General features: G+C 44.0%; 1 protein-coding gene across 1 annotated transcript in view; it reads left to right on the forward strand.

The window, feature by feature from the left end:
* Positions 1 to 24,606, forward strand: part of SHFL (shiftless antiviral inhibitor of ribosomal frameshifting) — a 941,958-nt gene extending 917,352 nt beyond the window's left edge. Inside the window, exon 9 of the mRNA XM_069604047.1 lies at positions 16,681 to 24,606. Coding sequence (XP_069460148.1) covers positions 16,681 to 16,913 — 233 coding nt within the window. The 3' untranslated portion in view covers positions 16,914 to 24,606. The remainder of the gene's footprint in view (positions 1 to 16,680) is intronic.
* The last annotated feature ends 1,936 nt before the right edge of the window (positions 24,607 to 26,542 follow it).

Genomic DNA, 26,542 nt, shown 5'->3' on the forward strand with positions numbered 1-26,542 from the left:
TCTTGCTCTTCGCGATATAGCCGCTCTCGCCTCAGCCTATCTTTCCTTCTTATCCTTTTGTCCCTGTCTCCTTCTCTTTTTCCCTTCTCTGTGCCTCATCTAACCGCTCTGTAGGTTTCACTTCATCACTTCCTTTTCCATCGAGTTTCAATAATATTTGTCCTTCAATCCATTCGTCTTTTGCGAATGTTCTTATCAGTTCTGTCTTCACTTCCTTTCCATTTCTTTCCCTCTCTCTCTTTATCGAGAGATGCACTAATCTGTGCCTGATCCTTCCTCTCATCATTGTGTCTCACTTTGTCCCTCGGGTCTTCGGTGGCAAGATTCTTATCCTGATCCTTCCCTTTATTTTTGTCACTACTGTACGTAGGTGACTCATATGCGGGGTTGTTGTACCCTGTAGCTGCTTTAAGCTCCCTTAATGGGAAGAGTCCCTCAGGCTTATTTCCCTCAGTTTCTGTTTCAGGCGGGGCAGGTGGCGCTGTAGGCATCTCACCCCCCTCTGTGCATACATTTAATATCCAGTCTGTAGGTGGCTCTTCCTCCTTTGACTGTTCGAACATTTTCCAAAGTTCTAGAACAGCAAGTCGTCAAATGCTGCAAGACGGCTTTAGATAAGGGCCCATTTTGTGGCCGTGGCATAAACATCTTGTTGGCGGTACCCTTAACCCACTTGGTGCTATATTTCTTAAGCTTGGGTGCATGTTTGGGCAATTGATTACATAAGTGTGCTAATGGAGTAATGTCTACCATGCTTGAATCTGTATTTAACAATACTTCCATGCAACTTCAACACTCCCAATAATATGAGCGAGCACCAAATATTGCAAGCTCCAATCCAATCTGTTCCCGTCAAAACATTTTATCGCCAGTTTACTCAAGAATATCAATCCATGTGCGATTCCCTCCCAATTATAGAATCACGTAAAAACCCTTTTTGATTTCAACAACACAAGACAACATTTCTTACATGTGACACACAACATAACACGTATGACAGACACTTGACCGACTAGACAGACACCAGCTGGACAAAAATATCTCTGCCTCTAATTTGTACCCCGACATGGAGTTTAAACAAACTCCATTTACAACGTCTTTAAATGTGGTAGTAGCCTAGTCGTTACCCAGTATGTGGGACTCTTGAGTTCACGTTTCTTCTGACCGCTATATTAAAGTGCTGGAACAAGGCAAATCCTCTCTCTCTTCAGGTGTCCGCCCTGGAATCCTCTCTCTTCTCGGGTGTCTACCCCGGTATCCTCTCTCTTCCCGGGTGTCTACCCCGGTACCCTCTCTCTTCTCGGGTGTTTACCCTGGTAACCTTTGTTTTCTCGGGTGTCTGACCCGGTATCCTTTTATTTCTCGGGTGTCTGACCCGGTATCCTTTTATTTCTCGGGTGTCTCACCCGGTATCCTTTCACTTCTCGGGTGTCTGACCCGGTATCCTTTCATATGAACCACTACTGTCCTTCATGATTCTTATTTCATTCTGCTTGTTTCTTTATCATTTGCCATATTTCCCTACGTTATGGCTGCCTTTAATTTCCTAGAGGTCATCTGTCTCTACCTCTTGTTCGCAAGTGCTCATAAATATTCACGACCTGCGCCTGAATTTCTAAAATATTTTCATTATTTCTCCACCAGGTCATACAGCTGGCTATATTTTGCCATGCTGCCACAATAATAACATCTTTTAATTTTCACCCAAACAATCTCATTGGCCTTCTGCCACTTTCATGCCTTCAAAATTGTGCTTGTGTCTAATTGGGGCATGTCTTAAATAAAAACATGGTTTCCTTGGTAACCTAAACACTGTCATCATGCTTTCATGCTTTGTCATTCAAACCTTTCTTCATCTGTCTGAATCCTATAATACCAGAATCTCAACTGATCCTCTCAAATCAAAAAGGGTTTTTCCCTATTTAATAAAAAATGTTCTCCACTCTGGCCGTCAAGGCCTCAAAAATGGTAAAATACCACCCCTGGTATAACACCATTCAAACTGTCCTATCGCTCAAGGAGGAGCTCCTAAAAAGGACCTTTAGGAGCACCCCAAAAACCCCCTTCAATACATTTGTACTGTCCGTGAAATTCCCCAAAAGCAGGTCACAGAGGACCCAGTAACCCCCTTCAACCTCAGAGGGCATTCTAAGTTAAAATAATAGAAAACATGAATGGCATTGGACCATTAGGCTACAAGGCGATGCCTGTTCCTGCCCGCACGTTAGTATAAAAACCCCATGTAAATCACTTGCTCCTCATCTCATGACATTCATCAATACCTCCTACAGTCTGTTTTGTTGCACTTGTCATTTGAGTGCAATTGCTTCCTTTTCACTACCACATTTACTAATGTCACCGGCCCTTTCCTTTCCCCACAATACTTGCAAAACCTGCTCATTCATTTCCCGTGTCATTATCAGTGTTAAATTGGATTACGACACTGCCCTCCTTGCAGGCATCTTACAAAAATCTTCACAGGCTCTAAAAGTGCGGAGTGATGCTGTGTGCAACTCTCAGTATTCTTCAAAAGAATATACATTACTCATGCCATGCAAGCTGCTCACTGGCTACCCGTGAAGGAACCGTTAATTTAAAATCACACATCTATGTCTCACACAGCACCAGAATATCTGACTGATGCTGTTAGTAGAGTCATTTCATCCTGACCCAAAGGAAGCCAGCATGTCTCTCAACTACAAGTCCCATTAACCAAAAGAGCAAATGCCAGACGGCTAAGCTTCCCCGTCTTGTCCCCAAACCATGGAATGCTTTCTTTAGCGAACTTGGAGCAGAACCATCCCTCCTCATTTTTCACAAAAACCCTCAAACCTACTTTGGTTACCTACCCCTATCAGTTCCCCCAGCGGTGTCTATACTCATCCCCCTGTTGCTAAATTAACCTCTATGCTGTGTTTCACTCAATATCTCCAGTGTGAGCTAAATATGCAGCTCATTCATTGTAATTACAATATATATTTATCTGTCCTATAACTACAGGCGAAGCTTCGCCATGCAACCCCTTGTGTATGCCATTTTATTGTAATCTGCAAGCCCCTTGTAATAGCACCACGATGTCTAAGGGCTTCTGTGTGCTCCATAAATTCTAATACATAAATAATTAAAGGGTTTTTTCACGCATTCAACCCTTACCTTTCTACTAGGACTCGCTCATTCCTTGCCAAACTACAGTAGGCACCAGAAACGTTTTCATGGGAGGGCAAACTGGGCACTTGCCCAGGGCCTCCACAAGGCTGCCTCATCTAAAGTGAGATTCCATTGTTCACCAGGCTTAAATAGCACACACCAGGAGATTTTATTGTATGCTGCTGAGGCTCTAAACCTGTTTCCTGTCTGTTTTGACAAGTACATTCTGCCTTGATCAATTAATCATGTAATGCTTTCTGCTTTCACTGTGGAATACATAGTTTGTGAAGCACAATTTTCGCAGCATTATTTCCTTCCTGTGGGAATATTGCTGACCACGTGCATTAGCCAAAGTTGAAATCCATATTCACTCACGATGGTTCAGAAGTTAGCTCAGTGTGTTAAACACTCATTGCAGAGATATGTGTTCATATGAAAGATTAGAAGGGCACATTCCAGCAAGGCTCGCTGAACCGTCCCTATGCTGAAGTTTATAAACATACCTGCATATTTACTTGGTTTTGCAGTTCAAGAGGTGCTATTAACAGCACTGATCCTGCACCAGATAGGGGTTGCTATAAAACTAAAATGTCATTCTTCTGGTGATGGTCCAGAAATTAGTTTGTTCATATGGGGCGTTCTTAAAACCTAAGCAATCCCCAATGTGCATAAACTATTAGTCCAAGAGGTAAATAAGTATACAATTTCAAGACTGTGCAGCCAACGTGTTCATGCTTGTATCCTGGCTTTGCCAGCAGACGATACAGTGATCCTGGTAAAATCATATATGATCCCTTGCATTACTGTGCTGTCCTCTGTGAGGTTTGCCTACTTGCATACTGGTGGCATCGTTTTTAGCTCATTACTTGGTATTTCTTCTTATGTAGTCCATTTGAGTGGCAAAAGTCATTGTTTTGTAACTATTTAAAGCTTAAAAGTACGAAAGACTTACATAGATTAAATCTGTTACTTCACATCAAATTGGTATGCTGGTACTTCCCTTGATGATGGAGAGAATGAAGCTAGAATCATTCCCACTTTGTGTAACGCCTTTCTGTAATATTTTGGTTTTAAAAATTGTCAGGTTTGGAAATGCGATTTGCGTACTTTGCAAGTCAGTTTTATAAAATTAGATTGTTTTAGTACATGTTAAGCGCTGGAAAAGAAAGTGTTAAAATGCAGGAATTGCAAAGTTGGCACAAATCCCAGCATCACCCCTTAAGCACTGTGTGATCCTGGGCATCTCGTTTAATCTTTTATTGCCTACCATCTCAGAATTGCCTGTCCCTAAACCTTTCAAAACCGTAAGCCCATCAGGGTGATTTTCTTCTCAGGGTATGTTCTTCATAAAAGCATCACTCATAGATTCACTGGCGATAGGGTTGCTTCCACTATGATATTGAGCATTGATATACTGCACACCAAAGGCACGGTTATAGGTTAAAGGATCGAAAAAAAGGGTCAAATGGTGAAAGGATCGACTCAAAAGTACCGAAAACAAAAGGATCGACATTTATTTTAAACATTTTTCCAGTTTTTTTGGTAAAAATCATTTTTTTTACCTATACGAAAACCAAAAAAAATATATATAATTAAAGAAAAAATGTGATCCTTTTAGTTTTCGGCCCTATTGTGTCGATCCTTTTGCATTCGATGCTTTAACTGGACAGCCACAGGCACTTGTTCCCTTGATCTCTAATGGCAACACTATTTGAAAACCATGCCCCACTCCTACTCTGTCCGTCTGGATGAAGACACCTTCCTGGTAGCTTCTAATCTACATTCACTATCTATGCTATGCTATGTGCAGCTTTTTCCTTCCTTATGGTCTACTCTATCCATGCTTGAGCACCTTTGCATTCTCTGAGGCAGCTAATGTGAGTTCTCTGCCTATTCTGGGTTACATGTACCTTTTTACATACAGTCTCACATTAATACTACAGGCTGCATAACTTCCCGGATGCTATTGATAAAAGTATCTCGTTTCTATACTCGAAGAGAAGTAACCTCTTTGCAGATTGCTAATGTTGGCCTTCAAAAGCTGCTTGTTTATCATTTTGATTAGAGCAAGAAAGGAAAGGGTAACAGGACTTTAAAGGGCGTAAACATGCTTATTTTGAATGCTGCAAGGCAGCATATCAACCTATAGGTTATGATCATGGTGAGGGAAGGGTGCCACCAGATATTCTTGATCACTTTATTCCTTTGGTGTGGTGGAGGGGGCCCCAAAGACGTGCATGCCCAGGGCCCCAAAAATGCTTGTGATGGCCCTGGTAGGTACTACTGTTGGATCACTACAATACCCCTTCTCTGGGCACTCATGGACAACTCCTCTAAAATAAAAAATGTGTATCACACAGGAAAATGCCTCTAGGCGATACTGAATATTCCCATACAGAAAACTCTGTTATGCCAGGAGAAAAGCGCTCTGGCTATCAGTAAACAGATACATTCCTTTATTAAGCTCATGGGCAGCACACAAGATGTCTTTTGTCCATGCCCTTTTTTCCTTATCAGAATGAATCACTCTTGTTAGTCCTTCAGACCCTCCTGTTCAGACCAATTTATATATGCCCATCTTTAAAATTCCACAACTGTGGGCCCAGCTTTAGTCATTAGCTCCTAAAACTGGACTGCCCGCCCACCAGTACTAAAAAATGAAAGAATTTTGCATTGCTTTCCTTAACAGGCTGGAAGCATTAATATGCAATCAAGCCCATTCCTAATTTCCTCATGATAAAAATAGCTAGGCTGGCTCTAGAAATGCCATCCATGTGCTAATTCTTCTCTTGTTCAATGTATTCCTGTACTAGCACCATTGCATCCTCTGCACTTGCGCCAAAAATGCCACTGGGCTAATGTGCGCCTTGACTACCACTGAAAGGTGCCTATTAAAATCACACTGCAGCTGACATATTTTCCTCAAGAGACTGCTAAACTAATGCCACATCTATAGTCCAAAAAGCTGCCTTTGCTACATGGACATACAGTCTCACTGTCTTATCATTAGACCAAAATCGTTTTTTTTTCTTGTCATATTTCTCCTTGCATTCCAAAACCCTAGTGTCAGTTAACCTTTTAGGCACATCCGGACAACCTCTGGGGCTGTCCTACCGTGAAAACAAATTCATTTTCCTGTTTGCTAAATAGGCTTAATTTCTAGTTTGACGCCTTTTATTCCCAGGTGTCGGTGTTTTCCGTGTTTGCATATTGCTGATCCTATATGTACCCCCCCTTGCTTGCCCGCTGTTCAACAAATTAATTTGCCGGTAATGCGCTTTACTGCAACATACAAGCCACACTCACTTGAGCATTTTCCTGATCCCTGAAATAGCCTAACAATTACATCGGCTGTTTGTGTCTCTTCTTACCACATAGAAATATTGTATGTATTATTACCGCCCTGCTACACCATGACCACCACGAGTCATGATAAAAATGTAATGACCCAACCAGATCTGAGCCCTGCGTTTACCCGCCATCCCACTGAAATATTTAGCTGCTGTCCTCATTATCCCCTTACCGCTGTGTTGTTACATGTGTAAGCTGCAACTACACTTGTGAATTTTCCCCAATTCTCAAGTGTGGGCATCCTTTTCCATAATTTGCAACAATGCTCAGTATGATTCCTCACACCTGCGATCTTTAGTTCACACCTTGTTTCCTAATGAAATAAAGCCTGTCTTTCACAATACTCGTTTGGGTGCGATAAATACAGCCTTGAAAGACATGATCTCGCTGTGCTTGGCAGTGCTTATCTTCCAAGACTGCCATTGCACATTCCTTTCTTGATGAATCACTGTGTTCACTCTCGTGAGCTCTAATGGAAGCATGTTTCATTTCGCTTGTCATCCCGCTTAACCATTAGTTTTCAATTGCGTGTTTTTTCAAACAGCTGATCTGATGTTAAAATATAAAAACCCAACTATCTTTTAAACCACGACATGCAACCCCACACAAACATTCCAACAAAACCAGCTTATATATATATATTTCAGCACAACATTCTTATCAACATCTTTTTGAATTTAGGCGCACATACGCCCTCGATGACATTCCACTAGGCTCTGTTTTTGCTTTACAAATAATTCAATCATTCCTTGCCTAAAAAACCCATTATTTTACACACTTCACAGGCTCACAGTTCCTAGTTCTAACTAGACCTCCTACCCTCCACAGTTAAAAGCATTTCTACACAGTGCATTCCTTTCGCTCAGCGCGCTTAACGCACGAGAATAGTACTTCTATAAATCACTATAACTCAGCCATTTTAATGCGAAAATCTATCGTTCTTAGCACGATTCATCAGTTGTCTTGTCTACTACGAGGAAATCACAAATGTAACTCTATAGTTGCTGGTTTGAATTTTTTGTGATGGCTCACAAGTGCAATAGCTTTTTACACTTATCTCAGAGCTGTTTGATTCTTTTGAGATAAAATCACCACAAATTTGTGTGCCTTAAATCATAGCATCTGATAATCTATCTTATTGTCATTTTTTGGCATTTTCAAAACTCTGGCTGGACGCCAATTTCTTGAAATATCAATTGTATATTGGTTCCAATGTTTTTACAGTGCACACATATAGTTATGCCATAAAACGAAACAAATGAACAGCAATAACATATAACAATTAAACGCACAACATAACATGACATGTGACAAAGTCAAACAAGACTCTGGCCGGCTGCATGCATGTCTGCCCCTCATAAATGTTTTACTCTTGTGATTGATTTTGTAAATGCTGTTAATGTTTTGGTTTGTTCCCAAATCTGCACTGCCATTGTTCTTGTTCCCTGAAAAATTACCATATATATATATGTTCCCATTTCTGCCATATTGTTCTCCCTCCCCGTGTCCCTGTCTCTTATCGGCTTGGGCAGCTGCAGCCTGCCCCATCCCCATCTTATTTTCTATCCCCATATATATATATATATATGTGGATATACAGTATTTTTAAAGCGCTCACACAGCCCCGGGGCATCGAGGCGCTGTTACAGGAGTTGTTCATCTTAGTTGCGTATTTATAACGCGCTTAAATACGCAGAGGTTTCTAAGCGCAGACCCGTGGATCAAACCTGTGTTGCTTTGTGTCGTCTTGCTTCCAAGGCGAGCATGTTGCCGCTGAGCTATCCTCCCGGGTAGTCTTCTCTATTTCTGACTATTTTGTTTTTTCTTTTCCTACCTCTCTCCGTTACCTTTTCCCTTACTTGTTCTAATGCCTATGACATTTGCCAAAGCATTCACTTTTTTGTTTCACTCACCGCTGGCATAATTCCTCTCTGGATCCTCGGGATCACCGCCTCCGTTACTGCCTCTTTCTCCAGCATGGGGTCTGGCATGGATTCACATGCTCATGAATATTCCCCGTCGTCAGGCTGGGAATCCTCGGTAAAGAAAAAACCAGTATCAGTTTCGTTTCTGATCTGTCTTTCGTAGTAATAACCAATCACTGGTCTCTGCGTCATACTGACCACAGCCAATGACTGCCCTCTACCTAAGCACCGCCTCTGGCAGCCATCTTCAGATTTTTACCGCACGTTCATGTGTTGGGATCCTCGTGCTATTGCTCTCGAGCGTTAGTGCTATTTTTTCGCGCTTTTTCACAAAAACTTCGATTCTTTCGGTCAAAAGAGCCTCAAGCTCCACCGATCCTACATCCGATCAACGGGGACCCGTGTCGGATTCATCTGTGCCCCTCAAGGGTGAAGATTTCGTCGAGCTACACTTCGGAGGACTCCAGAAGCTTCTCAGGCCCGGTCTCGGAGATGGCCCAGGAGAAGGGAAGCTCGACGCCCGGAAAGCTGTTCAGGGCCTGCCCTGGATGCCAGTTGCAGAACGTCTTCAAGGAGGACGAACACTCTTTCTGCCTTTACTGCCTTCATGGGGACAAGACGCACGTGGAGAAGGACTGTGCGTTTTGCGGCAACATGTCGGAACGGACCATGAAGGACCGCCATCAACGTCTCGCCAGCTGGCTGGAGGGTAAGAGCCCGTCTGGCGAGAAGAAGAAGAAATCTGAGCGGTCTTCTAAGACCTTTGAGGGCGCCCCGGCGACGGGGGCCCAACATAAGGCCAAGCACCGCGAGTCCGCTGGCACCGGGAGCGCCGAACGGTCGGGCTCTACGGGCGCCAGGCAGGGCGCACCCTCCCCGGCACCATCAACCACGAGCCAACGCTCTGGGTCGGGTAAGAGGAAGGCCGAGCACCCGGCGAAGCTCCTGGAGAGACCCCGGTCGAGCTCTAAGGCAGAGGAGGAGCGTGGCAGTGCCCCCTCCCTCAAGGATAAGGCGGTGAGCGCACCTAAGGTGGTGAAGGCCTTGATCCATTCGACCAAGCCCTCTATCGAAACGGTCGCGGCGGCCCTGGCCCAGCCTGTGGAGGCTGCACCAGTGGTGGCGGCCTCGGGGCCCAGAATCTCCCTGCCTCCTCGGAGGGAGTCTTCTTTCGTGCCCATCGATAGGACCCCCGTGAAACCCTCCGTGGGGAAGAAGGGGGGGCAGGGCGTCGTCGTAGATTCGGCCTCAACCTCAGAAGAGGAACTGATCGAGGTCTTAAGCCACGGCCTAGGCGTGGAACAAGACCAGCCCGTCGGAATGGGCCCCGACGCAGGTGACGACGACGACATCGTCGAGGATACCGACGGGGCCCCTGCTCGCCCGTCGGATTCCCCTCTGCCAGCGCCGCAAGACAACTCAGCGGCCATTTTGTTGGCTATACAGTCCTTATGCTCCGAGATAAGGACGAGACTACCGTTACCGACGGAGGAACCTCTCCCGTCGGGGGATCCAGAACCGGGACCTTCTGGTGTTCCCCCTACCAAGAAAAGAAGGATCCATCCACCGCCTCCTTTTCAACCATCGCGCCCCGTCCAGCCCTCCTCCCCGTCCACCCGAGGGGATGATACGGGGACTGACACGGCAGCGACGGGTACGGACGACGAGGCATACGACGAGGATTTTCCGTCGTCGCCTCCCCCCAGGGCTTCTCCGCCCGACGAGATTGGATCGTTCCACTCAATGATCGCCAGGGCATCCGAGCTTTTCCAACTCTGCCCTGAGGAGAAGAAAAAGGAAGGCTTCCTTTACCAACGGCGCGAGACCAAGAGGAAGACGGTCCTCGCAGTGCCTCTGTTGGACGACATTTGGGATGAGGGCCTTTCCCTCCTCAAGAACCCTTCCACGACGCCAGCGAAAAGAGACCGGTACGAGAAAAAGTACCGGGTCCCGGACTCGGCCCCCCTATGCCTCCGGGCGCAGCCTACCCCGGACTCCGTCGTCTCCGCGGCAGCCAGGAAGAAAGCGGGGGGGGTGCGGCCTCCACGTCGACTTCCCCGCCGGACGGCGAGGGAAAGAAATTGGATGCCATGGGACGCAGAGTCATCTCGTCGGCGGCGACGACGATTAAAGCGGCCAACGCCTTGGCTATCGTGGCCCGCTACGACAGGGAACTCTGGTACAAGATAGCTCCCCTGCTGGATTTTCTGCCGGACGACAAGAGGGCGGAGGCCCTTGAGATCCTGCAGGAAGGTGAGGTGGCCTCGGACCACGCCATCACCGTGGCGACGGACATCGCCGACACTGGGTTCCGCCAGATGGGCAACGGCGTTTGCCTTCGACGTCGCGGATGGCTCAAGGCTACGGACTTTCGGCAGGACGTCCAGAACAGGGTCCTGGACATGCCCTTCGACGGGAACAACCTGTTTGGGAAGACAGTGGACGATTCCCTTCAGGCCATCAAGGCGGATACTGAGACGGCCCGGGCCCTTGGAGTGCTGCAGCAACGGCGGACGCCCTTTCGGAGCGGCGGAGGCAAGGGCGCCTCCAAAGGTTCCGGCGGCGGTTTCGCTTCCTACCGTCAAGCGGCCCGCTCGTCGTCGCAAGAGGCCTACAGAGGACGAGGCAAGTCTGGCGGCCCCCGCCGTCGTCGCCAAGGAGGCCAAGGCGGCAAGGCCGCGTCCAAGCAGGATTGAACCGGCCGTGGGGTCGGGCCCCCACCGAAGCACCCCGGTGGGAGGCCGGCTGGCGGGCTTCGTCAGCGTGTGGGAGTCCATCTCCACCGACCGTTGGGTGCTGGACGCCCTGGCCCGGGGCCACGCGCTCGAGTTTCAAAGAAGGTGCCCGCGCGTCCCCCCCGTGGCCAGGAAAGAACTTCACGTCCCTCAACTTCTCCTGGAGGTAAAGGCGATGCTCAGAAAGGGCGCCATCGAACTCGTCCCAAAGAGGCTTCGGGGCTCCGGAGTCTACTCGCGTTACTTCCTCGTGAAGAAGAAGACGGGAGGATGGCGCCCCATCCTGGACCTGCGACGCCTGAACAAGTTCATCAAGGCGCAGAAGTTCCGGATGGTCACCCTCCAGCACGTCCTGGGTCAGCTGGAGGAAGGAGACTTCCTATCGTCGTTGGATTTGGAGGATGCCTACTTCCACATTCCCATCCTAAAGGGGCACCGAAAATTCCTCAGATTCGTGGTCCAAGGGCGTCATTACCAGTTCAAAGCCCTTCCCTTCGGACTGCGGTCGGCACCCAGGGTTTTCACCAAGTGCCTCGCACCGGTGGCGGCGCAGCTGCGCCGCGAGGGGATTCACGTCTACCCCTACCTGGACGACTGGCTCATCCGCGCCAAGACGAGGGAGCTCGCCGTGGTCCACACGGCAAGGACCGTCCAACTCCTCACGGACCTGGGATTCTCCGTGAACTACGCCAAATCCCACCTGGTGCCCGCGCAAGTCGCACTGTTTCTGGGAGCGAGGCTCGACACAGTGTCCCTTCTGGCCTCCCCGTCGGAGGAGAGGACCAGGACCATCTTGGGCAAGGTGCAACGGATGTTGGTGGCCGACGCGGCCAAGGTGAGGTCCATCAAGTCCCTCCTCGGGATGATGTCTTCCTGCATCTACCTCATTCCCATGTGCAGGCTCCGGATGCGCCCGTTGCAAGAGTTCCTGGATGCGCGCTGGATCCAGACGACGGGCAGCTTCGAGGAAAGGATCAAGCTCGACGAGAGTTTCCGACGAGCGATACGGTGGTGGGGCACCCGCGCGCATCTGACGGCGGGCATGGACTTCCAGACCCCAGCCCACCAGGTGACTGTGACCACGGATGCCTCCCTAGAAGGGTGGGGAGCGCACACCGAAAATCTGCACGCAAGGGGACTCTGGCTCCCGACGGAGAAGTCCCTGCATATCAACGTCCTGGAGCTCCGTGCAGTGTTTTGGGCCCTCAGGTCCTTCCTTCCGTCCCTCAAGGGCAAGGTGGTGAGGATCTTCACCGACAACACCACCACCATGTTTTACATCAGGAAACAGGGCGGAACCAGGTCCCCAGCGCTGTCCAAGGAGGCGCAGGACCTGTGGCATTGGGCCGTCGCCCAAGGGATTCTTCTGGTGCCGTTTCATCTGGCAGGGATAAAAAACACCATCGCCGACTCACTCAGCAGGGAGCTGCGCTCGTGCCACGAGTGGGAACTACGGCAGGATCTGGTGGATCGCCTCTTCCGACGGTGGGGCACACCCCAGATCGACCTGTTCGCGACGGCGACGAACACCAAGTGCCGGAGGTTCGCCAGCAGGTTTCCCCAGACGAGGAGCATGGGCGATGCTTTCTCGTTCCCCTGGGAGGGCCTGTTCCTCTACGCGTTCCCTCCCTTGCCTCTGCTAATCCGGCTCGTCAACCAGCTCAAGAGGTCACGGTGCAGGATGATCCTCGTCGCACCTGCGTGGCCGAGGCAGATATGGTTCCCGGACCTTCTGGACTTGTCGGCGTCCCCGCCAATCAAGCTGCCGGCGGACGCGGATCTACTCTCCAGGGAAGGAGGCGCCATCCTCCACCACGACCCGAAGTCGCTGAACTTGCAGGCCTGGCTCCTGCAGCGCTAGAGTTTGGAGGATACGACATACCGGCCGACTGCAGAGAGGTTCTTGCAAAGGCCAGGGCGTCCTCGACTCTTAAATGCTACGGACACAAATGGAAGAGGTTCTCTGTCTGGTGCCACGCACAGAAGATTAACCCTCTACGGATTACGGCTCCCCAAGTGCTGCCGTACCTGCTGACGCTGGCCAAAGCTGGTCTGGCACACGCGTCCATCAAGATTCATCTTGCTGCGATCTCCCGATACACCAGAACCACGGGCCGGACGTCCTTGTGGTCTCATCGTCTGGTGAAAGAGTTCATGAAGGGACTGTTCAGATCGTTCCCGCCGGTGAAGGCTCCGGCCCCGGCGTGGGAGCTCAACGTGGTACTGACCAAACTCATGGGACCTCCGTTCGAGCCTCTGCACTCGGCCCCGTTGAAGTTTCTATCGTGGAAAACAGCTTTTCTCGTGGCCATCACCTCCGCACGACGAGTGGGAGAGATCCAGGCCCTTTCCTGCAAGGCACCGTACTTGACTTTCCACGACACGAGGGTAGTGCTCAGGACGCACCCCTCCTTCATGCCCAAGGTACCGTCGGACTTTCATCTCAACGAACCCTTGGTGTTACCTGTGTTCTTCCCGTCGCCTTCGTCGCCGGCTGAGAGGACTTTGCACTCGCTGGATGTAGCTAGAGCGCTGAAGTTCTACGTGGACCGCACGAAAGGTTTTCGGAAGACGTCACAACTCTTTGTGAACTTTGGACCTGTCAATCAGGGGAAGGCTCTCTCGAAGGCTTCCATCTCCAGATGGCTCTCCGGCTGTATCATGTACTGTCACCGGTTGGCAAACCGACCGCTGCCTGGCCGTCCGAGAGCCCATTCCACCAGAGCGATCGCAGCTACCACGGCGTTCCTATCTGGTGTGCCCCTGCTGGACATATGCAGGGCTGCTACGTGGAGGTCGACGCACACCTTCACGAAATTCTACTGCGTCGACCGGGATTCCAGGGAGGAGTCCAGGGTCGGCCAAGCAGTGCTGCGCAACCTGTTCGCCTGAGGTGAGCCTGGTGAGGAGGTAAGATGCTTAATGTTGAGTTGATGTGATGCTTAATGTTGAGCCTTTGCCACCTCCCGTGGTTGTGCATGTGTGTACTGCTATGTATTCTTTATTCATGAGCATGTGAATCCATGCCAGACCCCATGCTGGAGAAGGAACAAGTTACTTACCTGTAACTGTTGTTCTCCAGCATGGGTCTGGCATGGATTCACATGCGAACCCTCCCGCCTACCCCTCTGCGGCTCTTCACTTGGTCATACTGCCACTTCACGTGCTTCCAAATCTGAAGATGGCTGCCAGAGGCGGTGCTTAGGTAGAGGGCAGTCATTGGCTGTGGTCAGTATGACGCAGAGACCAGTGATTGGTTATTACTACGAAAGACAGATCAGAAACGAAACTGATACTGGTTTTTTCTTTACCGAGGATTCCCAGCCTGACGACGGGGAATATTCATGAGCATGTGAATCCATGCCAGACCCATGCTGGAGAACAACAGTTACAGGTAAGTAACTTGTTCCTTCAGTCTTTCGTCTGTTCTGCTGCCCGTAGGAATGGAAGGGGTTATGTTTAAAACGGGTCCCTTCAGGCCCACTGCAGGTTTTAATTCAATTTAAACTATCATTGTCCACGGGAAGCTTCACAGTCTACTCGGCCGAATGGCGAAGGACTCGTGATATTTCCGAAGACCTAGAGTTACTTTGTGTCGACGGCCAATATGTGTCTTATCAATAATCAATAGTTGATGGTCAAAACCATCCTCACTGCTGCCAAGTATACAGGAGGGCGGAGCGACCTCTGACGGGCCCATGGGATCAGAGCTCACCCTCAAGTACCTTAAAACAAGATAGCTGTACCTAGGGGTGGAAAGGGTGTAGGATATCTTACTGCAGCACCATTCAATAAGAACCACTCAATGGTTCGGGAAAGAGACAGTAAAGTTCATCAAGTTTTATTACATGCCAAACTGACACAGAGCACAAACACAGCATCGTTGTCAAGTACACATACTCAAGTCACCTGCCCCCGAGCTCAAAAAGGAGCTCCCTCTTATAGCTAGTCTGAGGGAGCAACCAGCCCCCACTCTCTCTACACATGTCTAGGCAAACTCTTCATTAGCATTCGCTCTCGCGGCAATTATTTTTAATTTATCTGCCCCTTCAACAATGAAATACACTCTGGCGCACATTCTAGCTTTTTCCACGGTGCTCCGCCCAAATATGGTTGATGCACCTGGACCCTTTTAGATAAGTTTCCAGACACGGCCCAATTAACTGTCTGGTATCAGCACAATTGTAAGGCAAGACGGCCTTGAATGTTTCAACTTTAGAATTACCTCATCCTAAACGCCCTGCACTATTACTTCATTTCACTTATTTCAGCCACATTGTCAGTTACTTGTATTTCCAGTAAAAAGGCATTTGTCGGAGGCTTTTCTGTCTGTGTGTAGGAAAACCTTAATATGCATTCTGTACTTTGCCTACTTACTAAACCATGATAAATAAAATTTCGACTTTATAAACATGACATCTGTTAGAATACTAATATCCCATACCATTAAGAACTGTTTTCACATAATTTACAATACTAAATCAGTCTATACAGATTTTTCTGCTTAGCTTTAAGTGGGGGAGGGGGGCTGTCCCCTACTGCATTCAGTTGTTCGTACCCTATCTTCATCTCCGCTCCCCCATTACAGGGGCTTAAGGGCTGTACTGCATTCTAGACGTAAAGGAAGCCTGAAGTATTCGGTGGAACGTACAAAGAGAATTCTAGGTTCTGCTCATTTCTTCGTGTCTTTTGGTCCCAACAGCAATGGAAAAAACTGTTCTAAGATGATTACCCTGCATCTGGCTCAGTCATTAAGATTCCAGCAGACCTCTACCAGAGAGACCGAGAGCCTATTCTACAAAAGCCATGGCTTCCATAACTGCCCCTACGTGCAGACATTTTGTTGGATGGCATTTGCAGTTTGAGGACATTGTAGGTAGATTACTCACACCTTTACCAGGTTCTACTGCATTGCCAAGAAGGCCAGAGAGAAGTCCAGGGTCAGGCAGGTGGACCTATTGCAGCGTGTTTGGGTAAGGTGAGCATCATTTGCACCTCTCGATGTGTAACTTGACTGTTTGGTTTTAGTTTACTGCTTTTAATCTGTTGAACAGTATGTGAATCCCTGAGAGAGCCAATGCTGGAGAAGAAAGTTACTAGCCTGTAACTACAGTTCTCCAGCTTTGCTCTTTCATCGATTCACATGCAACTCACACCTCATAACCCCATTGAAGTCCATCTTTTAGTGCTCTTTATGTAGTGCCATAATCTGAAGATGCAATCAGGGACGGAGATTAGGGGGCAACTGCCTCATTCACTGTGAGCCAAAAGACCTGAAATGTGGTTGATGGAACAGGAAAATGAATGCAGTCTCTTTTGTTTATGTTCATGAAAACTGCTTTGTTAATGCACTATGGATTCCCAGTCTGACGACGGAGAATATTCAAAAGCATGTGAATCCATGAAAGATGCCAATGCGTTAGAACTGTAGTTACAGGTAAATAACTTTTTCTTATACACTTATTATTGTCCTATGCATTGTAACTCACTAATCAGTTGTTGCATTTTTGTCTTTGCCAAAGAACCTCATTTACCCGGCACCCACTGCATGCATCCAAGAAGCCGAGCTAAGAATAACCTTCCCAAGGTCCTGCACCCTAGCCCGATCCATGAGAGCACTGATTCCACCGTGGCCACCTGTATCAGCCAAGGCAGCTTGGACATATGTGATATAGAAGATCTCATCCTGGAAGACCTGAAGGAGTCAGCTGAGGAGGAGGATGAAGAGGACAATGCAGAAGACAGCGATGACTAAGCAGGGGTTGTATGGATTCTGTCAGGAATGTGGTGTACCTTTTACTCTTGTCTCTTTTTTTATACAAAAAGTGAAAACAAAACTTCCATTGCTTTCTTGCTCATAGTGTCTGCTAATTATGCACTTTCCTTTATTTGTCATCACTTTATCATTTGATCACCTCTCCACTGCCTTCCCATTCCACCACAGTGGCCCGACGTACCCTGCTATGGCTTTCTAGCAGTTGAGGGGCTTAAAGCTTTACAGCAAACCTTTACAAATGTTTTGTTCTATTAATTCATTTCAAAAGTGCCTTTTTGCCCAAACAGGGTCACAGTGCGTTTTACAAGAGCACCTTGGTAGCAATAGTGTTCATGCAGCCTTCTTTAATACTGTTTAACAGTTAAAGAAGGCTGAAAGGTTCTTCTATGTAAATATGATAATTGTCTAATTGAATGATGAGACTAAAACACAAAGAGACTTTGATGACTTGCCCTAAATCTGCAGATTTAGGACTAGTGCTGTGGTGACACTGGGTCTGACATGTAATGTTTGATTTTGGCACAAAATGTCATATATTTTCAGTATGCATGTAATGCAAATCAGGACCAGATTCTTCATAATATCGTACAATCTTGATTGTCCAGGATTTGTGGGACCCCAATAACTCCAGATAATAAATATTCTGGCTAACCTAATCTTAGTTATCCAGGTGGCAGAGAGACAGAAAACAACACAAAAAGGAAAGATAACAAAGCCTCCTGATGACCAGCTCGCTTTACTGGCATGCTGTTTGTCATCTGTCATTTCCTTAACCAAAATATTATGGTTACCTTCAATGCCATATGCCAGTTAATAGAGAATTCTGGTTATTTCAGTGCTGGATAACAAAGGTTCTACTGTATATACCCTTTTGAGGTTTTCATCTGAGCTGCACAAATACACATTTGTTGCACTTGGCACATTCTCACATTGTTGAAATAAGTAAGGTCTGCCTCTCTCTCATTTACTTTTTTGTGGTCTCATTTGCCAACAGTCACTTGAAATTTATTGAAATTTATTGTATGCAGTCTCTCGCCTAAATTCAGACACTTTTTTCCATTAACTGAAGTTCTCTCATTTAATTTCAAATAAGGATGATTTTGTGACTTTTCATACAAAATGTACTCTTAATTTACTGCCTTGAGCCGACATTTTAAAGACTTTTTGTTGGGATTTTATGGGACTTTTTACTTGCAGTATTTTTGCATGTTCAATTGTTGTTTTTAGAGTATGTTTTGGGGGAGTGTTGTCAAACAAGATCTTAGCAAGTACACTGACAAACCCCCCACCCCCCTGACCTTTTTGGGGGAATCTTGAAAATCTTACCTGTGGAAAAAGAATATGAAACTTGTGTTTTTTAAATTGGGTGACTTGCAGAATTGGGTCAAAAGAAGGAACGCTAAACATGAGCAGCTTTTAACCAAAATGTACACTTCACAGTTTGCACCTCACAGCTCAAACCAAGTGCATATGCATACAAAGTTTCAGCGGCCGTAACAAAAGGGCTTGTTACACATATTTCTATCCTATGAAAAATCAAGATCTTTAGCACTTTATTTTTTTTTTGTCGACTATCACATTTTCGTTTTTTTAAAGAATTTGTTGCAGGGTATTGCGCTTAAAATTGTGTTAAGAGACTATTCACATATATTTTTAATTTGTCTGCTGTAAGAATTGAAAGATGGAAAACACCTCTAGCTGTAAAATGCATTTAATGTTCTGATTGAAATAATCTGCTTTTCTACTTAATATTTTCGTGTATTGGGGCACATCAGAACAGACAGTTGACCCTTTATTTTCTATAGCTGTGGATTTCATGTAGTTTATAGAACTGTTTACACAGTGATCCACAATTGCATGGTTATTTCCTAGTGACCCATGAATTTAGAAATAACCTACTATGAGCACAAATTATTTAGGATGTATTATGTTCTTGTTTATCTTGCATTCCTTTTTAAATTTTATATCGGTTTTCATTTCAGTATATGTGAAATCAAATGCTGTTGTACCATTCCACTGTCCAACGTTTTAAGTTTCTAAATCCTAGTAAGTTGCATTTAGTTTGTTAGTGAAGAATATTTGCTTCCCATCAAAGAAAAGACCAGAGTTGATTTCTTATTTGTGGTACCAGATATTTTTGTAGGTAACTTGTGAGAATCTTTGGCAGAAATGAATCCATCTTTGCAAACAACGTCCAAGATAGCATACGTCATATCTGATCCTAGGATACAGAAACTAATCACTATGCACTGGGCTTAGAGATACAATGCATAAGACAACAGCACCATTTGGGAGCAACACTTCCATTCTCATTGTCTTGGGGGGGGGGGGCTCTCATATGCCACTCTTAAGCAAACTCTTAGCCCAAAATAATCTGTCACTTTAGTTCCAAAAAGTATTATTACAAATATTAAAAGAAAAATATGCACTATATTTGATTCACAGTAGCAACATGACACTGTCCTAAAACATTACTGTGTATCTTAGTAATATAGTTACAAGAGATGGCATCTCTAATTGAGTGGCTAGACCAAGTCACAAAATGCTGCAGAATCCTGATCAATTCAGCTTTCTTCTGAAAGCTGTTTGTTTCCACCTCACTCTAAGGTTTGATTGTATGACAAGTACCCAGATTAGCCCCATCTAGAAGCAAATAAAAGAGAAACATTCCAAACTTTTAATGCCCACCAACTGCTCCAAGTAACTTCCTCAACTTCGTTTTTTTCTTTAAAAGGGGAAGAACAAAGTGAACATTTTGGTGCATATAAAACTGAAAAAAGCCTGATATTTTGTTTAAATGGTTTGTCTATTTTCTATTGGTAACAAACGTATTATTTATAATTTCTTTATTTTTGTCACTCGTTTTCCTTTACTGCACATCGCAATTAAGACGTACAGGTTATGTGCGTAGTCGTTTACTGGACCAATGATGATGATAAGCAGGAAGAGTCCTGCTTGATCATTGCTGATGACATTGAGCCCACAAGAAATATGTTTACTTCAGCACACCATCTAGTTCTTTATTAGAGTTAAGCTCTATGTAAAATAGATATATCTTTACAAAGTCAGTGCATACACGCATGACTGTTATATTAAGTAGAATGGGTAATTTAACAAGTCATGTGAAGTAGGGACATCATACTCTCATTTCAATTTTTAGATGTCAGTTCCGGCTTTGTTGCAAAAAGCTTTTTTGTATTACTGTTCCCACATGTACATTTTATATATAGGGTTATCCCATCCTTCTTAAGTCTAATTGTCTCTGCAATGCACATTTTCTGTGTGGTACGTTCAGACTATTTTTGTCATTTAAGAACATAAGATAGTTGATTTTAGGCTGATTGGGGGAATTCATTGTATAAAGCTTGCACATTTTTAGGGGAAAGCTCTTTCCTTGGTTGTGTAATTGACAAGTAAACAAATGCACATATTCCATTAAAGACTTCTGGATCTTAGAAGTGTTAGATTAACTTATAAGGCTATGAAGGTTGTTTACTGGGATATCCCTTTTTATGTGCTGGTAAACCTTTTGTTCTCGTCCACCTTAAAGTCTCTCTTGTTGATTAACCAAAGGGCTGTTCAGGATTAGTGCAGATGAGTGCATTAGTACAAGATTCCTAGACTCTGTAGGTTAGGTATACTGAAGAATCCAATCTTTCACCAGAAGATCAATCACAAAAGCCTTGTAGTGTAGGGTCAGTGCAAAATTACTTTCGAGAGTGTATTTTTCCGCTGTTCCCATATTTTGTACTCTAAAAATGGTGTGCTTGTAGCCCATTTGCCAATAAATTGGTATTCAACAGAATGTAGTGAAAAATCATGAATTCTCCCTTTATGGGAACAATTGGTTCAAACATTAAGGTCAGGCTTATTTCAGCCAAAGTACTACTCCTTATTCCGCTACAACCATCGATTGAGTACCCTTATGCGTGTATATTTTTTGCTGAATTTAGGCATATGGGCCTAAATTGCCGTTTATGAAACCAACTTGGGCTGTATTAGTGCAATTGTGGGCATGCCTGATTGTTTCTATGCCTCAGTTTACTTTACTTCCATATTGAACAATATGTTTATTAGCTTCATAGTGGAAATGATATTGCATTCCCAGACTGTTTTTGGTAAGAATATATTTGATAGCCTATTGTAATGATTGCACTTTGATTGTTAAATGTGTGTTTTCTGCCACTTCACCCACTGTAGAAGATAACCTGTTCTGGTCCCTTGTGAACCCTATTTTACTTTCCTTAATGGAAGTATACCAGAGAATGTGTCTTAACTGGTGAGGCTGGTATACTTTTTGGCCTGCCTTTTTATTCACCTTCACTTTAGTTTTTAATGCTATTTAAATGTTACTTTCTGTAAACTTGTTTTAAATTGCAACGTTGTGCATCCAACCTAAATGTGCTTCTCTGTGAAATGAACATCAGCAGCCCGAAGGATTTCAGAAGTTGTTTTCTCTAGTCATAGCTTGCAGATATTGCCGCCATCATGGGTTAAAGGGTGTTGCAGAGGTAAACAAATTCTCTCTGCTTGGGATGTACTCCAGAGTCTAATGGCTGAATGTAGAAACTCAACTATGTTTTTAAAGAAACAAATGTAAAAGAAATAGCAAAGCATATCATTATTCGCAACCCTGGGTATTAGTATTAGCGCCCTCAGCAAATAATGTATGCAATATGGTATGAATCGTTTCTATATGCTTGCTTACAATTTGAAAATTGTATAAAAGAACCATGATGATGATTTGTAGAACATGCAGGTAAAAGAAAATGAAGCTAACTTAATTTGTAGTCACATTTTGACACTGGGTATCTCTTTTGCCAGGAAAACCTATTCCCATACTGCCAACTCTTAGTACAAGCAATGATTTTATCTTAATTGCACAAACGCATGGGCAATTCCCGCATGACATGCATTCCATCATGTTACCAATGTGCAATCTCAAAGATGTGTAATTTCGTGATTCTGTTTGGAGGGAATGCCACAACATGATGACACTGCATTTATCCGTTTGTTTTTTGTCAATACTTCTGATTGACATTGCTGACCCACCAAATTACTTTATTGGTATCTTACTGTTTTCCTTTACTTTTGTCAAATTGTTTGAGCGGGAAAAACATTATTTCTGCTGAAAAGGTAATGAAATTAAAGACTGTTCTTTCCAGAATTGTATGAAGCACAGTTGTTCAATTTGGGTACACACTAGAACACCGTAAAATGATCCAAGAAACATGTGTTCCCTTGTGGGGTTGCAAAGAAAGCGCCTAGCAAGTGGATATTTGTGAAAACATTCTAATACTATTTTGTCTCTTGAAAAAAAGAATAATGAAACCTCCATTTTCCTTTTTGATACATACTACTCATGAATTGTTTACACTTTTTGTAACATTTATAACCAGGAAGTAATGTTCATTGTGGCTCTGTCATGGTCTGTTGCCTTAGGTTTGGGGGCCTTCAGGAAGTGCTGTGATATGGCCACATGAGCAGCTTGTGCTCTATGGTGTGGTTCCGATTTTGAACCTGTCAAAACTGTTCTTATTACTGTACACCATTCTGAATTCTTCACTTCATAAAAGAATGGTAAACATATTTTATAATGCTAAATTATGAAGTGTAGCATGTTCTAAATTGCAGTAGATAAAATTTTCTTGCAAAATGAAATAATTGTTCTTCGTGAAAAATGTGGATTTTAAATAATGCCAAAAATATGTGTTGTCCATTAGGTAAGGCAACTGGTACCTTTTATAGAGAACATGGTTCCCTGATTCAACTAAGGAGTTCCTTTAAGGGATTTCTGCAATCGATATGCAAATCAAATCAAAGTAGTCCTATTCTGAGGAATATGTTGCACAATTCCATGGTCCTTTACACCACCTTTACACCACTGCTTGAGCATACCTATTTTTATGTTGTAAACTTACTTTCGTTGCAATTCTGATGTAAGTAAAGGAGTAAAATAAGTCAGTTTGAGCAAATGCAGTTTATTCCACGCTGCTATTTAGTACAGGGCAGATATTATTGACCTTATTTGAGCACAGATGGGTAGAAAACCACAATACATATTTTGTGATCCTTAACTTAATTGTAGTCTTTGCATTTCGTATAAATGAGTTCTGCACTTATTTAATGTATTCGTCTTTACTCTAATTTGGTATCAGGTATTAATATCGCCACATATATGGTACCCGTAAATAATATCGCCGGGAAAATGTTGTGGCGATATTATTTGGGTGACCATATATGTGGCGATAGGGGCAAAAAACAATGTGGGGGTTGCGGGGGTGTCCACCGCCTCTTCCATGCAATAATGTCGCCACAAAAAACGACCATTTTCCGGCGAAATTTTTGTATGGCGATATTTTTGTGGCAACATTATTACATGGAACCCCTAATTTTTAGATAAGCATGCAACATATCAATAATATTAAAATTGTGTGTATTCCACAGACACTTGCATGGGGAGAACTTTCTTTCTGGTGCATGGTGTCCTCAAACAGGAGTGGTATCCCAAATATCCTTGTCACTGTCTTGGGAGAACAATCTATGACATCACTGTGGCATCCTGAAGTTTCTCAACCTCCAGAGCTTGCCTTTTAAGTCATATGACGTGTTCAACTTTTAAACAAAACTTTGTATTTTATAGAACCTTAAGAAAATAAAAACAGCATCTAAAAAAGCAGGGACGCTAGATTAAAGATAACAAAACCTAGGTTAACATTTTCAAATGGTCCAAATGTCCTTCCAATAGGTAAATCAGCATGTCTGCCTAACTGTATTTGTGGCATAATGCCTTGGGGAAAAATGCTTTTTCCAGTAGCATAGGGCGTGTAGGCAAATATTGCAGAGGTCCAAACATTTGCAGAATAACATATTAACGAGAATGAGATGGGTTTTTTGGAATGTCCTGAATCACTAACCTCTCCTATCTGTGATGATCAAGGTTATATTAAACTTCTTGTGCTTTTCATGACAGACAATCCTAGAGAGGAGGTACTGTTCTTATTTCCGACTCGTGGCCACAGACAAATCATGGGTTAGTCTGGGATATATTTTCATCAAAACGGTATGAGTATGTATACTTGCCAGTCTTCTTGCGCGGTCTACTTTTAAGTGCTATTCCCCAATTTTAAAGCTGTGTATTTGACAGATTGGCTTTATTTTTGTATCATGCAAAACATGGAACTCTGTTATTCCCTTTGTCGCTTTTTATCAATCAAGTACTTCACAGACTTGGCACTCAGTATCCATCTATCCGGTTTGCAGCATCTTTGATAGTCCTTTCAATGTACCTTTCCATAGCTCCTGGAGTCGAATGTAAGATATTCATTTGGATAGTTTTCTTCACTGCTCTTATCAAAATTATGCATTATGTTCTTTGCGTTTTACCAATGTTTTCTTTCAATTTCATGATTGTATGTCAACCACTGTATGCATTGTATTTCTTTGCCATTTTCGTCAGCTTCTCCCATGTTGGCATTATCTCATGATGTTGGCTTTGTTTACTGTGATTTTATAGCATTTAATTTCTTTGCCTCAGACCTGAAAGATGTTGACCAGGCTTTTTTCTTCCTGGTAATACTTTTTAATAGCCAAATGTGCTATTTTGTGTGTAATTTTATAAAGCGGCCTGTGATCCAATACTTCAAAATAAAAGTCATTTTGTTGACATAAAGGATACTGTTGCATGAATTTTGTGTACATTCAAACAATTCCGTGTTTGTAGTTGATATCTTGAAAAACACACTTTTTTACATATGTATTGCAACATTTCACTTTCTTTGTTATTTACACATTTGGCACAGTCTTTCTACTAACTGTATTTTGCAGAATATCTGCTTACTTTATGAAAATCACTTTGGCAGCGATAACTTGGACCCTCCATGCCTCTGAAAGAAGGGTGGTTGTTCTGTTATGGATAGAATACATGAAACTATCTTTTAGTCTGTTAGGTGGTTTGATCGTTGAAAATATTAACACTCAATTGCTGACTGTCATTCAACAGTTAGTTTCATAGATTGACAGTCATATACCTAATGTTGTACTTGTAAGAGACATTCAGACATAAGATTAATTTCCCACCCAAAACGGCCCTTTCATCGACACACGGCACCATTAATTAGCTCCATCATTTCCCTGAGACTCTACCTATACAACATTTCATGTTGCTTTAGCATTAAATGTCTCCTTTTCTTTCACTGGGGTACAAAGGCCTGTACGTGTAAACTCTGGACAAAATGCATATGGGGCAGCATCATCGGGTACATCAGCATTATGTGCACCATATAGCCTGTGTGGCCTAGAGATTCCAAAAGTAGTCCACGGAAGCCAGTAGCTAAGACTGTGAGTTCAAGCCTTAACATTCATGCTCACCTTTTCTTTTTTTATTTCCACCATTTATGAATGGCACTTACGGATTTATTTTCTTATTTTTATTGTGTGACCCTAGCTTCAGAAACAGATTAAGCATTATAGGGTGCAGGGGGGACATTTAATTGTTCCAAGCAGGGAATGGTCCTTACGCCATCATTTTCTTTTCCTTCATACTATTTATGGTAGCAGGCAATAGTTAACATTTGCAGTTAGTAGGATACATGTAGCAGTAGGTAACATGTATTTTCTGTTTTGCTAATGCTTAGGGCATGTTCTTTGAGTGACATTCCAAGCCGTGAACGCTTAAATGCGAGTACATGTATTATGAACTGCATTCTGAAATGTGTTGAAAATATAAAATAATTCACAATTAAAAACAGAGAATTCCGTTTAGTTATGATTTCTGGGTTGTGCACTGGAAACATGCGGTTAGTGTAAACAAAGCCTCTGTCTTCTGAAAGTTTGAGAAGTGTTCTAATTTCCTCGGCTAAAGTAACAAAACTGAAACAGCAAATATTTAAGGAACTACAATGAACTAGGCTTCCTGCAAGGCCAGATGCTGTTGCAGCACTGAGATAAGTAAGCAGTTTGTAGGCCTAGGTAAAAGGTTCAAGCAATTCGCTGTTGCCCTTGCTTGAAGTCATATATGGCTGATCTCAGCGGCATTCTGTTCCTGCTAATTGCTGACATTAAGGGATGACCTAAGCAGTGTAATGACCTTTACGCTGATAGGGTAAAAATGATCTAAGTAGAATCCAGCTCCTTACTTTGATAGGTAGAAAGTGAGCTAAGCAGTGGGCTGTGACTATAAAATGAGCTGGCTCTGGGAGAGAGAAGGTCTGTCATGGCGGGGCTGAAAGAAGATGAGAGACAGATGAACAAGGGCTGGAGGAAACTCAACATGCAAACCCTATGGAGAGGGGATGGGTGAAGCCCTCCTTTTTTCCGCCCGATTTTTTTTAAAGCATCTTAAATTTTACTTTTATGGCTTTTTGAATAGCAAGAGGACTTATTCTCTTTGCTTTTCAGATTAACTACTATTTTTGACTAGCAGGCTTCTGGGCTTCCGCCTTCACTCATCTCCATACTTTCTGAGGATCGTAGTGAATAATCTGTTTTACCCATCTTTCAATATTTTTTTTTTTTTATTTATTGTTTTGGTAGTAAATTTACTTTACACCTTTACAAAAAGTTTGATCATCATAAAAGTACATTTAAAACCTATTATATACATGGAA

This window comes from Ambystoma mexicanum, chromosome 3q, assembly GCF_040938575.1.
Source record: "Ambystoma mexicanum isolate Mex_15411 chromosome 3q, UKY_AmexF1_1, whole genome shotgun sequence".
Classification (NCBI taxonomy): Eukaryota; Metazoa; Chordata; class Amphibia; order Caudata; family Ambystomatidae; genus Ambystoma; species Ambystoma mexicanum.